This window comes from Zea mays, chromosome 5, assembly GCF_902167145.1.
Source record: "Zea mays cultivar B73 chromosome 5, Zm-B73-REFERENCE-NAM-5.0, whole genome shotgun sequence".
Taxonomy (NCBI): Eukaryota; Viridiplantae; Streptophyta; class Magnoliopsida; order Poales; family Poaceae; genus Zea; species Zea mays.
Window position 1 is genome coordinate 218,459,028 of NC_050100.1, and position 15,039 is coordinate 218,474,066.

At 42.8% G+C, this 15,039-nt stretch overlaps 1 protein-coding gene across 4 annotated transcripts; it reads left to right on the forward strand.

The window, feature by feature from the left end:
• Window positions 1–7,189: 7,189 nt before the first annotated feature.
• LOC100191475 (THO complex subunit 5B) lies at window positions 7,190–13,502 on the forward strand. Of its 4 annotated transcripts, none has more exons than XM_023302402.2 (8): window positions 7,190–7,571; window positions 7,660–7,950; window positions 8,829–9,165; window positions 10,523–10,857; window positions 10,993–11,330; window positions 11,671–12,250; window positions 12,332–12,445; window positions 12,529–13,452. In XM_023302402.2, exons 1-8 carry the CDS (start codon window positions 7,341–7,343, stop codon window positions 12,781–12,783), a joined length of 2,481 nt encoding a protein of 826 aa, XP_023158170.1. In that variant the 5' UTR covers window positions 7,190–7,340; the 3' UTR covers window positions 12,784–13,452. The 4 variants fall into 4 exon arrangements, with proteins under 4 accessions (XP_023158170.1, XP_023158172.1, XP_023158171.1 ...); XM_023302404.2 differs by having other exon boundaries at window positions 11,083–11,330; XM_023302403.2 differs by having other exon boundaries at window positions 10,526–10,857.
• Window positions 13,503–15,039: the final 1,537 nt, after the last annotated feature.

A 15,039-nucleotide genomic window follows, 5' to 3' on the forward strand; every position in this document is an offset into this window, starting at 1 on the left:
GGGTTCAAGGTAGTAGATCTGAGAAGGGCACTTCTCAAAATCCACACACCAAAAAGATATAAACAAATCTTTCACGGAATGGTGAGAGAACGAAGAACACAAACAAACACAATGAGCAAGAACACAAGAGACACAAGATTTATCCCGAGGTTCGGTCACACCACCAAGGTGCCCTACTTCCTCGTTGAGGCGCCCACAAAGAGCCGGGTCTCTTTCAACCCTAATCCTCCCTTTGCCGACCACAAAGGTCAAGCCCACACAATAATCTTTGCTCAAACGAGCGGGTAATACAAACTTTCTTGTGGTCTTCCACAAGATTTGGAGACTCACAAGCGACACCTAGTCGTCTAGGAGCTAGAAGCTCCAAGAGTAATGAATCCACAAAGAACTCGATGTAGTACCAAAGCTCGAATGAAGAAGAGTAAGAGAGATTTGGAGATGAAGCACAAAAACCGCAGCTCTCAAACTCACTCAAAGATTTCTTCTCCAAAGATTTGAAATGGGAGAGGCAAGAGGTGTGTGAGAGAGAGTGGGAGGTGTTTCTCAGGTTAGAAATGGAGTTTTGTGCGTGCTCTTCTGTGGGGAAGAGTGTGGGAGGTGTATATAAAGGTGTCCCAAAAGCTGGTGGCCGTTGGGGAAATCTGACTGAAATTCGGTTGAACCGGTTCTAAAACCGGTTGAACCGGATTCCACCAGTCGGTTTTCGGTTCACTGGCGGACTCAGTCGGAGACTGAACCGGACTCAAATTCGGTTGAACCGGTTTTCCAAAAATCTGCACATGACTTTTTCTGACAGGACTGACTGGCAGACTGGCAGTGACAGAGGGAAACAGTGCAGAAACCGGTTGAACCGGTTTTAGGTCCGGTTGAACCGGTTTTTGAACTGTTGCACAGATTTTGAGAAAACCGAAGTGAAACCAGGGTAAAATGGAAGTTTTAGATCAAGGATTTTGAGCTTTAGTACCAACACCAACCTTCTTTTTGGATCCCCCTTGATAGTACGACGATTTCTATACTCAAGTTAAATAAAATATAGTTAAGTAAACTCCTTGAGTCATTGGTGTCTCAAGTGTGATTTCTCCATGGCGTTGCTTCATAAGGATCACAAACATCTTTGTCTCACCTTTTGAAGCAAACACAAATCTAGCCTGTGACTTGTGCCATTTCACCATATATGAGTTCAAATCATGGCTTCAAGTCACCTTACTGATGCATCAACATGTTGTAACTCTTCATAGCTGATTAGTTCATCGACTTAGTGCAAGTACTCTCTTCTTCACCTTAGCCATGGTACCTCGGTCTACAAGCCGTCGCTTGGCCTTCACCTTCGCTTAGTTCCTCGAAGCCCTTTCCTTGCTATCTTCACCCTATCAAGCCATTCTTGAGTCACATCCTATTGAGCATCCATTAAGAGAATCATTTCTTCAATATTGTGAACCTTGCTTGAATGACATCTAGATATAACTGCTAAGATCAATCAAGCTCTAGTTTGATTCTCATATATTCATATATGGACTAATAGTAATATGGTCAAGCCAATTCACTTCCTCATATCTTATTCACTTTGGCTTGACCAATCCTCTTAATCACTTCAACCTCTATTATGATCATATTTATGCATAGTGATTTCTCAGGACTTGTCCATATATTCAAACCAATATAGAGACCATATTATATCCATTTGCATTGTCTCACTGGTTATTTGACCTTGTGTTGAACTTTGTTCACTGATCATTATACACTATTCAAGTATGTTCATCATACTGAATTCCCTGTTCAACACTTAGCAAACTTGTTAGACCTTTAAATGTGTTGTTATCCAAATCACCAAAACTCACAAAAGGGATGAATGCACTTTCACGGTTGCGGCTCGTTGATTGGTCCATTCAAGGCGTCGTCCACGTACCTTGCCTCCTTGATCATCATTCGCCCGCTGACGAATTTTCCTAAGACTTCTTCGGGCGACATTTTGGTGTACCTGGGATTCTCACGAATATTATTCACCAAATGAGGATCAAGAACGGTAAAGGACCTCAGCATTAGTCGGACGACGTCGTGGTCTGTCCATCGCGTGCTTCCGTAGCTCCTTATCTTGTTGATGAGGGTCTTGAGCCGGTTGTATGTTTGAGTTGGCTCCTCGCCCCTTATCATCGCGAACCGTCCAAGCTCGCCCTGCACCAACTCCATTTTGGTGAGCAAGGTAGCGTCATTTCCCTCATGAGAGATCTTGAGGGTATCCCAGATTTGCTTGGCGTTATCCAAGCCACTCACTTTGTTATATTCATCCCTGCACAATGAAGCTAGAAGAACAGTAGTAGCTTGTGCATTCTTATGGATTTGCTCATTGATGAATATAGGACTATCCAAACTATTAAAGTGCATTCCACTATCTACAATCTCCCATATACTAGGATGGAGAGAGAATAGGTGACTACGCATTTTGTGGCTCCAAAATCCGTAGTCCTCCCCATCAAAGTGTGGGGGCTTGCCGAGTGGAATGGAAAGCAAATGTGAATTTGAACTTTGCGGAATTCGAGAGTAGTCAAAGGAAAAGTTAGAATTAACCGGTTTCCTTTGCTCGTAGTCGTTGTGGTCGTCGTCCTTTTGGGAAGAAGTAGACTCATCACTGTCGTCGTAGTAGACGATCTCCTTGATACGCCTCGTCTTCTTCTTCTTCCCTTCCTTTCGTCTATGACCTGAGCCGGAGTCGGTAGGCTTGTCATCTTTGGGCTCATTGACGAAGGACTCCTTCTCCTTATCGTTGATCACGATTCCCTTCCCCTTAGGATCCATCTCTTCGGGCGGCTAGTCCCTTTCTTGAAGAGAACGACTCTGATACCAATTGAGAGCACCTAGAGGGGGGGGTGAATAGGTGATCCTGTAAAACTTCAAAACTTAAGCCACAAAAACTTGTTAAGTGTTAGCACAATTATGGCCAAGTGGCTAGAGAGGAGTCAAAACACAATAACCACAAGAAATCAATCACAGAGATGACACGGTGGTTATCCCGTGGTTCGGCCAAGTACAAAACTTGCCTACTCCACGTTGTGGCGTCCCAACGGACGAGAGTTGCACTCAACTCCTCTCAAGTGATCCAATGATCAACTTGAATACCACGGTGTTCTTGCTTTTCTTTTCTCAATCCCGTTTGCGAGGAATCTCCACAACTTGGAGCCTCTCGCCCTTACAAAAATATTCACAGAGAATCACGGAGCAAGGGAGGGATTAGCAACTCACACACGACACAAAGACCACAGCGAATACGCACACACAAGACCCAGACTTGAGCTCAAGAGACTAGCACACTAGAACGGAGCTCAAATCACTAGAATGTCGAACAAGTGCGCAAGATTGATGTGTGAGTGATCAAGAGTGCTCAAGGAATGCTTGGTGTCCTCCTCCATGCGCCTAGGGGTCCCTTTTATAGCCCCAAGGCAGCTGGGAGCCGTTGAGAACAAATCTGGAAGGCCATCCTTGCCTTCTGTCGTCGAGCGCACCGGACAGTCCAGTGCACACCGGACACTGTCCGGTGCCCGATTTATTTCCATAAACAGCGCAGTCGACCGTTGCAGACCGTTGGAGATCTGGGAGCCGATGGCGCACCGGACAGTCCGGTGCCCCCCTTCCGACCGTTGGCTCGGCCACGTGTCTCGCGCAGATTGCGCGGTCGACCGTTGGCTCGGCCGACCGTTGGCTCACCGGACAGTCCGGTGCACACCGGACAGTCCGGTGAATTTTAGCCGTACGCCGTCGGCAAATTCCCGAGAGCGGCGTCTTCAGGTCGAGGCAGCCTGGCGCACCGGACACTGTCCGGTGCACCACCGGACAGTCCGGTGCACCGCCGGACAGTCCGGTGCCCCATACCGAAACAGCCTGTTGGCTGTACACAGCCAACATTCTCCTTTTCTTCTTTTCTCTGTTTCTAACACTTAGACAAATATATTAGTACACAAAACCAATGTACTAAGGCTTAGAAACATACCTTTACTTGTGATTTGCAACTTGTCCATCCATGGGCATAGTTTTACATTTAAGCACTTGTGTTGACACTCAATCACCAAAATACTTAGAAATGGCCCAAAGGCACATTTCCCTTTCAACACTGTCCGGTGTACACCGAACAGTCCGGTGAATTATAGCGGAGTGCCTCTGGAAATTCCCGAAGGTGGCAAGTTTGAGTTGGAGTCCTCTGGTGCACCGGACACTGTCCGGTGTACACCGGACAGTCCGGTGCCCCCAGACCAGAGGTGCCTTCGGTTGTCCCTTTGCTCCTTTGTTGAATCCAATATTTGATCTTTTTAATTGGCTTGTTGTGAACCTTTGGCACCTGTATAACTTATACACTAGAGCAAACTAGTTAGTCCAATTATTTGTGTTGGGCAATTCAACCACCAAAATTATTTAGGAACTAGGTGTAAGCCTAATTCCCTTTCAGCTGTGCCTCTTCATATATAGGGATAGGTTTAGACCCATTCTTAGACGTCCCCCAACAACATCCTTGTATTTAGTTGGATAAACATGTACAAAAAACACATATATCTTGCCTGCCTACCGCGGACCGTCTGAGCGAACCCGTGGACCGACAGAGTAACAATGCTCAAGATATTGATCTTGCTCTCAACAACACTCTCTCTCTAAAGGTTTATAATTGTGTCTCTACACAACTTAGAGAGAAATACGCAAGAGAGGGAGAGCAAAATGATTTGCAATGAGTCTACAAAGTATTGCTGCACTTGGGAGTCTTCGACACACGTAGATGGACGCCTAGGGGGTCCTTTTATAGACCCAAGGGAGCCCCTAGCCGTTGGTTCTTCAAATGGGAAGCAATCAACCTTCCCTGTCTGCGTGTGCACCGGACTGTCTGGTGCACACCGGGCAGTGATCGTAGCTGATTTATTTCCTTTCATGATGAAGCCGACCATTTCCACCCTTTGGCCACTTGGCATACTGGACAGTCCGGTGCGACTTGATAACCGTTGGTTTGGCTGACGTGACCGGCGTTGATTACGCGACCGACTGTTGGGCAGGCGTGCGGTTGGCGCACCGAATAGTCTCGTGTACACCGGACAGTCCAATGATTTATAGTTGCAGCGCCCCCAACTACTTCCCAAGAACGGTCTGTTCACCGAGGCATCAACCTGGGCACCAGACACTGTCTGGTGCTCCCAGACTGGTGCAACTTATTTACTCCAATTTGTCTTCTTTTGGGATGATCCCTGGCACCTAGACACACATAGTTAGCCACTAAAACAATTGACTAAGTCTTGTGATCATACCTCTTCAATCCAGGATTTATAATCTACTTTAGACAGAGCTTCAGAACCATCAAGTCAACTTGACTTGATTTAGATTAATACACATAAGCTCCAACACCTTGCAAAGGCTACATAGGACATATACAAACACATAAACAACCCATACTAAAGGTCAAAGTAAACTTAGCTCTTTTGGACTGCTTCCAGTTCTGATTTTAACACTACTCCTTCTAGTGACCTTGTTCATTTATCGAGTTTGATCTTGAGCCTTATGACTTACACCACATATTGTAGACGTTATCTCGTTGGTTGTAAGTCATGTCCTTATGTAGTGATCCTTGATGCACCATAACTCTTATTAGCTCGATCAACCTTTACTTTGCAAGTCTTCTTCACCCGTGGCTTTGGGTTCCTCGGTTTCCTTGACCTTCTCCCGTGCAATCGGTACCTCGAAGCTCTTCTTGCCTCCATCCTTGGCTTGATCGGTTGTATCTGAGTTACGCACACCGAGTCTCACTTAAGCATTGTCCATCTTACATGTGATGTCCATTGTCTATAGATATTCCCGTCTTTGGACCATCACACTTGTTCACTTGTATTGAACCCTATTAGCCTTGCATTAAGCACCTGTTCAACAATTAGCACACTGGTTAGTCCTTTAATTGGGTTGTCAACCAAACCACCAAAACCCACAAGAGAGCTTTCAGATGTAAACCTCGATAAGTTTTCAACGATTTTTGGTGTTTTTTGTCATTTTCAGACTTATACGTGAATTATTTTTTGTGTAAATTTCGATTCACTAGTGCTTTTCAACCGGATTTCGGTTCTTTTTCATCAAAAAGATCATTTAGCCATGTAAAAGTTTAATTTTTAGTACATTTTAGTGTGGTGTATATATACATTTACACATGTCATTGTAAAATCCAAAATACACAAGTATACATAAATTAACACGCACTGCCCATATAATTTTCATATAACATATATATCCCTTGCACAGACTACTCATCAAATATATACACATACATTGAAGAAAACCAATAATCAAGGTGATGGTGGTAACAATGATAATGGTAGCCATGGGGATGATGGAGACGACGACGATGGTAGCCACGGGAATGGTAGAGGTGAATGTGATGTTGGAGCATATGGTGCTAGGGGTAGGCATGCCTCCCAAGTTATGGGACACCTCATCCACAACGATGTCATTCGTTTGCAGACCTATTGATGATGGCAATCACAGACAATTATCTCTAGTTACAACTATCCGCCTCGACGTGACCAATACCTACATACGTATGGCAAGGATTACTAGGTGAACTACAATCACCATTCATGAGTACTTGTTTTTATTCATATATGTATAGGAAATTAGTCAAGAAATGCGGATTTTGATTCTTTGAATTTGAAAACGTAAACCATTTAGGAAAATGTAAAATCCAGACAAATTTTGGTTAATTTTCTGTTTTCGGAAACGAGCGAAAATTTGGTTAAAAAACGGGATGAGTAACCGTGACTCTGTTTTTGGTTAAAAACAGGATGAATAACCGTGACTCTGTTGAGTAGATTCCAATTATTTTCAAAATGAAGCGATACAAACGGTCCTCAGACCGTGTCCAACAATTCACCCCTATGGTCACCTAAAAATACTGTTTTGCACTATTTTATACTATTTTGCACTGCAGACTATCTCGTTCATAGAGTGAAGTTTGAATATATGTATGAGGATGTGTAAGCTTATAGAGATAGCCTTAGAGGTTGAAATGAAATTTCTTTTTAAAAATTGATGTGCCACTAGGTTTCGATTTTTGAGTTTTTTATAAAAGTACAGTCAGAACCTGATTTGGTAATAGGATTACTTGAGGATAAAACTCTTGCAGAGTTCAGATTAGTTTTTTTTCTAAAATAAAGAAGTTACTTCCTACAGTAGACGTGTGGGCCGAGAGATGTTCTAACTTGTAACTTGTCTCGGAAACAGCGGCCCAGCCGCCCAAATATCCCAAAGACGGATCCGACACACTTCCGAATTCCGATCCACCCACTTCATCACCAAGGCCGTCGTCTCTCCCCACGCCGGCCGAACGGATGGCGGCGGCGCCGACTGCGGATGCCATGGACGTCGACGCGCCGGCTAGGACGCTGACTACCTCTCCGGCCACCAAGTTGCGCTCCCCTCACGACCTCCTGGCAGAGACACGCGCCTCCATCGAGAAAGTCGCAGCCCGGATACTCGCCATCAAGAAAGACGGCGCCCCCAAGTCGGAGCTCCGCGAGCTTGTCACTCAGATGTCTCTGCACCTCGTCACGCTACGCCAAGTACGTCGGCGTCGCGCTCCAAAACCTACCCCACATCCAAAACCCTACATGTAGATCTGCTGTGCTAAGTTGAGTTTGATCCGCGCAGGTGAACAGAGAGATACTGATGGAGGAGGACAAGGTCAAGGCGGAGACGGAGGCCGCGAAGGCGCCGGTGGACTCCACGACGCTGCAGCTGCATAACCTGTTGTACGAGAAGAACCACTACGTGAAGGCCATAAGAGCGTGTCTTGACTTTCAGACGAAGTATCCGGGGATAGAGCTTGTGCCCGAGGAGGAGTTCCAGCGTTCCGCGCCCGCAGACATCCTTGAGAAGACCCTCGCTGCCGACGCCTCCCACGACCTCATGCTCAAGCGCCTCAACTTTGAGCTCGTCCAGGTTGCGTATTGCTATATTTTGCAACCCTGTAGGAACTATGGAACTCTACCTGCTGCCAATTTGCTGTACTCTGTTAGTCTGTTTGGTTCCCTGTTTGAGGGACTTAAATATGAACAGCCTACATTTTGAGCTATGGTAGCTGTTGGTAAATTACATACCACTTTAAGCCTAGCATACATGATTCTTTTTGGAGAATTTATAATTTAGAACTATACTCGATAGTGGATGAAGTTACACCACCGCTTGCTTTTGATGCAAATCATCTGGTGTATTGTTTCTTGACAAGCTGATTTTTCACGCATTTTTGGATAAACTGTATTCTGCTGTGCTTGAACTCCGTTTAGTTTTCAAATTCTATGAAACTTACTAAAATATTTGCAGTCACCTGACAAACTTATTGTTGGCTATTGGCTTGATAAGCTGATCGTATCACACATATTTTGCTGAATTATATTGTGCTCTGCTTCAACTTCTTTTAAAATTTACATCTTATTCCTAGGAGGCTAGTTGAGTTTTGCACTTACTATAGTATTTGGATTATTTGTATCACTATTAAGTATTACCTAATAATAATTGTAGCATAATGAAAATTTCTATAATCTATTTTTAAGAAGACTGCACATATATTCTTCATTGTGCTCAGGTTGTTTACCATCACTTTTGCTCTCATGTCTTAAGTTGATCACCATCCAGTCACATGTATTCTTTTGCTATTGTGTTGCACCTTTTATATTTCTTTTATTTATTTCCGCACACGGTTTGAACATTTTAAGGACAGTAGTTCTATACTCTATTAGGTGATGCTAGCGTTCTCTCATTTGCGCTGTTTCCATGATTTCATTGCTGGCTTCTAAAATAGATTTTAAATTGTAAACCAGAGGAAAGAGTTATGCAAGCTACATGAGAAATTAGGACAACAGAGGGGCAGCTTGCTGGAGACAATTGCTAATCAGAAAAAGTTTCTTTCAAGCCTGCCATCACATTTGAAATCATTGAAGAAAGCATCACTGCCAGTGCAGCAACAGTTGGGGATGCAACATACCAAGAAACTAAAGCAGCACCATGCTGCTGAGTTACTTCCTACTCCGCTTTATATAGCATACACTCAGCTGCTAGGGCAGAAAGAAGCATTTGGAGAGAATATTGAAGTAGAGATCGCGGGAAGCACAAAGGATGCCCAAATATTTGCTCAACAACAAGCCAAGAAGGAAAACAGTACGTATGCATTTGCTTGATACTCCTTCCATCTACTCCATCTGTTCTGTTATACCAGGATTATTCTCGTTTTTAATTTTGGCCATAATACTGGACGGGCTGGAGTATCAAGGGCACTTAATTAGACCACTAAAAACCGAAACGTCTAATGCATGTGAATAGCCCAGCGCTGAAGCATGCCATGCATGTAGTGGCACCTTCGGTTCATTGAATGAAGGCATGGATGCAAACGTGGCTTGTATACTGCTGAGCAGGAACTGAACAATGGTTAGAGCATCCCCAATGGGCTAGCTTAGAGCTAGTTGAGACCATTTCGCTGAATAGTGCAAAAGACAAGAGGCTAGCGTGGAGTAAAGAGATAGTCTCACACGTTTCACGATGCCCCTCTTTCTCACACAATATGATATAAATTGCTATTGGCTCTCTCTTCCACGTTTGCTAGCTTAGAGCTTGTACTAGCTCATATTGTTGGAGATGCCCTTAGACTTTGTGGTTAGGGACACAGATGACTATGTGAGTTAATATGATTTGCATGTGATTGAAGGTCTTGGTATCTATAAACATCCTTATCACGCTTGGTAAAAGGGAATGGAAGGACTGGTATTCACATGCGTACTGGGTCTGGAAAAGTATCCGGCATGTACAGGCGCAATAGCTATTTGCATGCAGTTGCATGCGTTGTTTCCTGTTTACGTGCACCCACTCTTCCTGTAATCCTGTATGCAGTTATTGTAACTCCTTGTTTACCCAGTCAGCGGTGTGCAGGCGGGAATCTGGTCATTGTGGGAGCATGCGTGTTGCAATAAGCATGGCGACACATGCATGCAGTTATATTGTGTGGCATGCAAGCTGGCAACTGCTTGAAACTGAAGCGTTTTTGCGGCTGTGAGGTCCTGGTGAAAATTGTTTAAGCGCCTGTGAACACAAGATGTAGGGAATATGTCACAGCTATGTGTCCTTGCAAAGTTGTGTTTATCTGTTCTGTGTTTCTCTATTCTTGTTTTTATGTAGAGAATCAATGATGTCCTCATAAGAACCTATGATTGATGGTACAGTCTCTATAAATTCTTTCTTTAGGTTACCGTGTTGAGGTTGGTGGCTTGGTGCTTTGGGACATTTAACGTAAACCAAACAGCTTGTGTTTAGTGTTGCTGCATAGCAATCTTTTCCTGTAGGTTGTGGTCTATTTTAATATTCCTAACTGATAACAGCATTCTTGTAGTGCATAGTTGCTTAATTATTCATCTTTTTAAACCAGAGTCTAGAGATAAGTAATCTTTTGTCCATTGCTGGATCTTCTGTTCTTAAAGCTTCATGGCAGGCTTGGAAATTAGTGTGTCTCATATGTATCTTGTAGCAGGCACTCTTTCAAGTGGCGACAACAGAATGGATGATGATGTGATTGATGATGAAGAAGATGCTCAGAGAAGAAGATCAAGATCCAAAAAGAATGTGGTGAAGGAAGCTAATAATCCAGCAGTGGCCTATCAACTTCACCCACTTAAAATTATACTTCATGTATATGATACTGAAGATTCTGGTAGCAAACGCCGTAAACTCATCACCCTGAGGTTTGAATACTTGGCAAAGTTGAATGTTGTTTGTGTCGGAATTGAAGATTCAGAGGGTCTGGACAGTAATATCTTGTCCAACCTATTTCCAGATGACACTGGTTTAGATCTGCCTCACCAGGTATGTAATTTAATTCGAAGCAGATGGTTTTGATTGCTAGTTACACCATCCTTATGGAAGTTTTGGTGTTTGTTTATGTACCTACCTGTTTTTGGTTTATTTCAGCCTCACAGGCCTTTAATGTGATTTTAGCAGGGATATGTTTTGTTACTACATCTGTATCTAGTATCTTCTTGGGGCCTCTCATTTACGTCAGCTGAAATAGTGACTTGTCAATTTTCTCAGATGGCTAAGATTTATGTTGGGGAGGTTCCAAACTTCAGCGACAAGGATTCAAGGCCATACAAGTGGGCACAACATTTAGGTGGTATCGACTTTTTGCCTGAAGTGCCTCCATCTGTTGGGGATGATTCTAGCAGAGCATTAAACACTGCTGATTTGTCATCTGGGCTTGCTCTGTACCGTCAGCAGAACCGTGCACAGACTATTTTGCAGAGGATCCGCTTGCGGAAAGTTGCACAGATGGCTCTTATGTGAGTCACTGGTCTATGTTTTTTGCTGTTTGGGACATCGATGAAAAAAACCGGATGGCAGATTAGCCTGAGAGTGACCGTGTAATTTGACTGACGATTTTGAGCTAATGATGCTTTTGCTTCATTGCACATGTCATTCTGAGTTATGGCAATACTATGAATCATTTACCAGGCAGAAATTGTGAAACATACCATTTATATCTTCTTCATATGTTCTCTACATATTGATTCAAAGCTAATTATTGGCGACCTTCATTATAATGTTATTCATGACTGTTATATACATGGCCTGTTTGATTGGTAGCATCCCTTTGAAGTTTTCGAGTCTCTTTGATTACAGGTGGCAACTTGATTATTTGACAAAGCTGAAGTGGCCTCGAATAGAACATAAGAATGCACCATGGGCATCACGCAACCCACTGTGCAGTCTACATAGTTGGTCATTGACAAGTTATCCTGAGTCATCTCGTTCTATTTTGATGCTAAGTGGTGCTGCAAGCAATGTTGACAGTGATGTAGAGAGATCTGTGACAAACTGGGAAGAAACTGAGAGTATCAGGGAGGATGGGGAGCTTCCAGTTGTTATTCCTGCTGAGAATGAGCCAAATGGTTCTACAATTTTGCAACCTGAGGTGTCAGCTGAGATCCGGAGCCATTCTAGAGGCTTATCTCTTATATCAAAGAGTGCAACACCATCTAAGCTAAGCATCTCACGAAGTTTTGGTAGAAATGAGGACGATCTTGATCTCTTGATGTATAGCGACAGCGAGTTGGAGGACCAGCCCTGCATTCTTGACGAAACTGAAAAAGCTACTAGCCCGATTAGAGACAGATTCTGGGAGGAGTATGCTTCCAAGGAATTCACCATGGTCCTGAGTAAAACTATGAAGAATGGTCTAAAAGTCATGCTGGAAGCCAAGGTAAACTATGTCATCACTATTTGTTCTAAGCCTTCATGCATCTCTCCATGCTCTTGCTTCTGACATTAAGACTTATCACAGGTTAAGATAAGTATGGAGTATCCTCTTAGACCTCCCCTTTTCAGATTACGTTTGCTCTCAGAAAAGTCTGAAATTTTGAAGTGGCACAATGATCTTCGTGCAATGGAAGCTGAGGTTTGTGCTAACATATCGTGTAACATGTTTTATTTAGTGCATTTCTGAGGGTAGCTCTTAAAGCTCACTATCATGCTGTGCAGGTAAATCTTCACATCCTTCGAAGCATACCTCTATCATATGAGGATTATATATTGACTCACCAAGTTATGTGCCTGGCTATGCTGTTTGACATGCATTTTGATGAGGAAAACGAGAAAAGAAAAGTCACTTCAGTGATCGATGTTGGTCTTTGCAAACCTGTTAGTGGAACTATGCTTACTAGATCGGTTAGGGGTAGAGACAGAAGGCAAACTATTTATTGGAGAGGTGCTGATTGCTCTTCCAGTTACTTGTAGAGTATGTGCGATCTTGATTGGTCTTGGTTGAGTTCAGCATTGACTACCCTCTGGAGAAATCATTTCTGGGCATTGGAGAACTGCATATATAACTTAAGAGCTGACACAGATCCCCTTGTTTATCACTACTGTGTCTTGACAGCAATAGCTGGGAAGATTTCTCTGTGCCCATACTGACTCGAGAAACTATTTACAATGCTGATGGTAACTACACTTTTATATGCCCAGGAAGAAAAGCTATAGGTGCAGTTAATCACCACAAGGCTTTTACTGCATGAATATTGTGCTATATGTTTCAAGAAGCCTTTCTGCTAGTTCCTATTTTCTTGGTTGTTCAAATTGGTATCCTGGATCTACCCAGAACATTTCCAACCGCAGTTAAATCCTGGAAGCTTGCAGCATTCTTTTGCAATAAACAGAGCTTGCTTACCCGGATGAAGATGTTGGAGGACCCAGCTTTTAACCAACCTTAGTTATCTCAATCGCCTATGGTTGGCCGACAGCTATGAGGTAAATGGCTTACGGTATCAATCATTTGTTAATTCTACATTTGAGTAACGCTGTGGGTGCAGTAGCTTTTGCTCTTCCAAAAACACTGGACAGAAAGATGAGATTTATGTCCCACATGATGCAAGTAATCGTTTGAATGTAATTTGCGTTTTCCAGCCATGGGAATGTCTGAACGTATGGAGGAAGTAACTCAGCAGCATGGTGCTATCAAAAGTTACTATCAAAAGTAGAAAATAATATATATATATATATATATATATATATATATATATATATATATATATATATATATATATATATATATTAAAAAATATATAACGACCAATTCAATTTTCTGTCCAAATATAAGCATATATAGGAAGTTAGTGAAGAAGTCATAAATAAATACAACGGTGTTACTACGCGTTATCCTTTGTAGAGGCTGTCGAAGTAGAGGCAGAAGTGCTTGAACTGAAGCGCGTTGTCGTCGTATGGCACCCTCGGCACCATGTCGTTGCAGTACACGAACCTGAAGTACCTGCTGGGCTTGCCGAGATACGCGTCCGTGAAGCTCCCGAAGACCCGAACGCCTCGTCCCCTGGCGAACATTATCAATTTTGCTATTATTATTTGTAGGCTTCCCTATAATGTCATCGAACCCACAAATTATAGAAACAGATGGTCTCATCAGTTATAAATACATGATGTTATACCAAAATTGAGAGCGACAAGACAGGGACTCAAATGCATGTTTCCATACTTAGAGCCTGTTTGGTTTGTAGCTAAATGTGCCACACTTTGCCTAAGGTTAGTCGTTCGAATTGAATAACTAACCTTAGGCAGAAAAGTTAGGCAAAGTGTGGCAACTGAGGTAGTGAACCAAACAGGCCCTTAGTCTCGCTGTATTGAGCTGTTCTTTGCTCGGCTCATTTTGGTTTTCGGAACCTAAACTGATGGGAAAAGGGGGTATATAATAGGAAAATAAAAGAAGAGGATAAAGGGCATGCAGCTATCATATTCAGAATAACCATCTATAAAGAAGTCTTCAGGTCTCAATCCAGACATAGATAAGGACATGGCAGACCTATATCTGACCACAGATTTTGTGACACATTAACACGGAACTATATGTGATATTAGGGAAATCATCATTTTATTCTCTCAAATACTGATCATACCACTTGTCCTTGGCAGCAAGCAAGTGAAAAACATTCGGTTGTCGTTTGGTTCACATAATTATAACATATGATCGATAACCGATAACGTTAAATTATGTTTGTTTAAATCCAATCGTAATTAGATATTACACTGTAAATGGATAACAGTCTATTCAAACTTATTGTCGTTGTCACTCGAATGTTAATCATTATCGTTGCCATTTACATTACAATTTGTGGATCAAACAACACCTCGACTTATTAAGTTACTTAAACGCACTAACAGGGAAGAAGCGAAACATATAGGAGTACAATCTTGTGCTAAGTATGGAAACATGCATTTGAGTCCCAGGCTGTAAAACGAAATTCATGTGAGCTTTTGAACTTGGGTCGTCTCCCCCTTCGTAATCCCCAAATATTCACCAAGCCTAAAAAACTGAGGCATATTTATATCATCACAGCCTGTGTGCTGTCATAAGCCTTCTGGGCATGTAGTGAACTGTCTTTCGTTGGCGATGGTTTTGGCTGTTGCGTGTGACGGTAAACGTTTTAAGGGTTAGTTTGGAAACTCAAATTCTTTTGAAGATTAAGGTTTAAGTTTCCAAACTAG

Coding starts and splice junctions, on each gene's coding strand:
- LOC100191475 (XM_023302402.2), top strand. CDS start 7,341: ATGGCGGCGGCGCCGACTGCGGATGCCATGGACGTCGACGCGCCGGCT. Junction 9,166..10,522: donor ACAAGCCAAGAAGGAAAACA/GTACGTATGCAT, acceptor TGTATCTTGTAG/CAGGCACTCTTTCAAGTGGC. Junction 12,446..12,528: donor TTCGTGCAATGGAAGCTGAG/GTTTGTGCTAAC, acceptor CATGCTGTGCAG/GTAAATCTTCACATCCTTCG.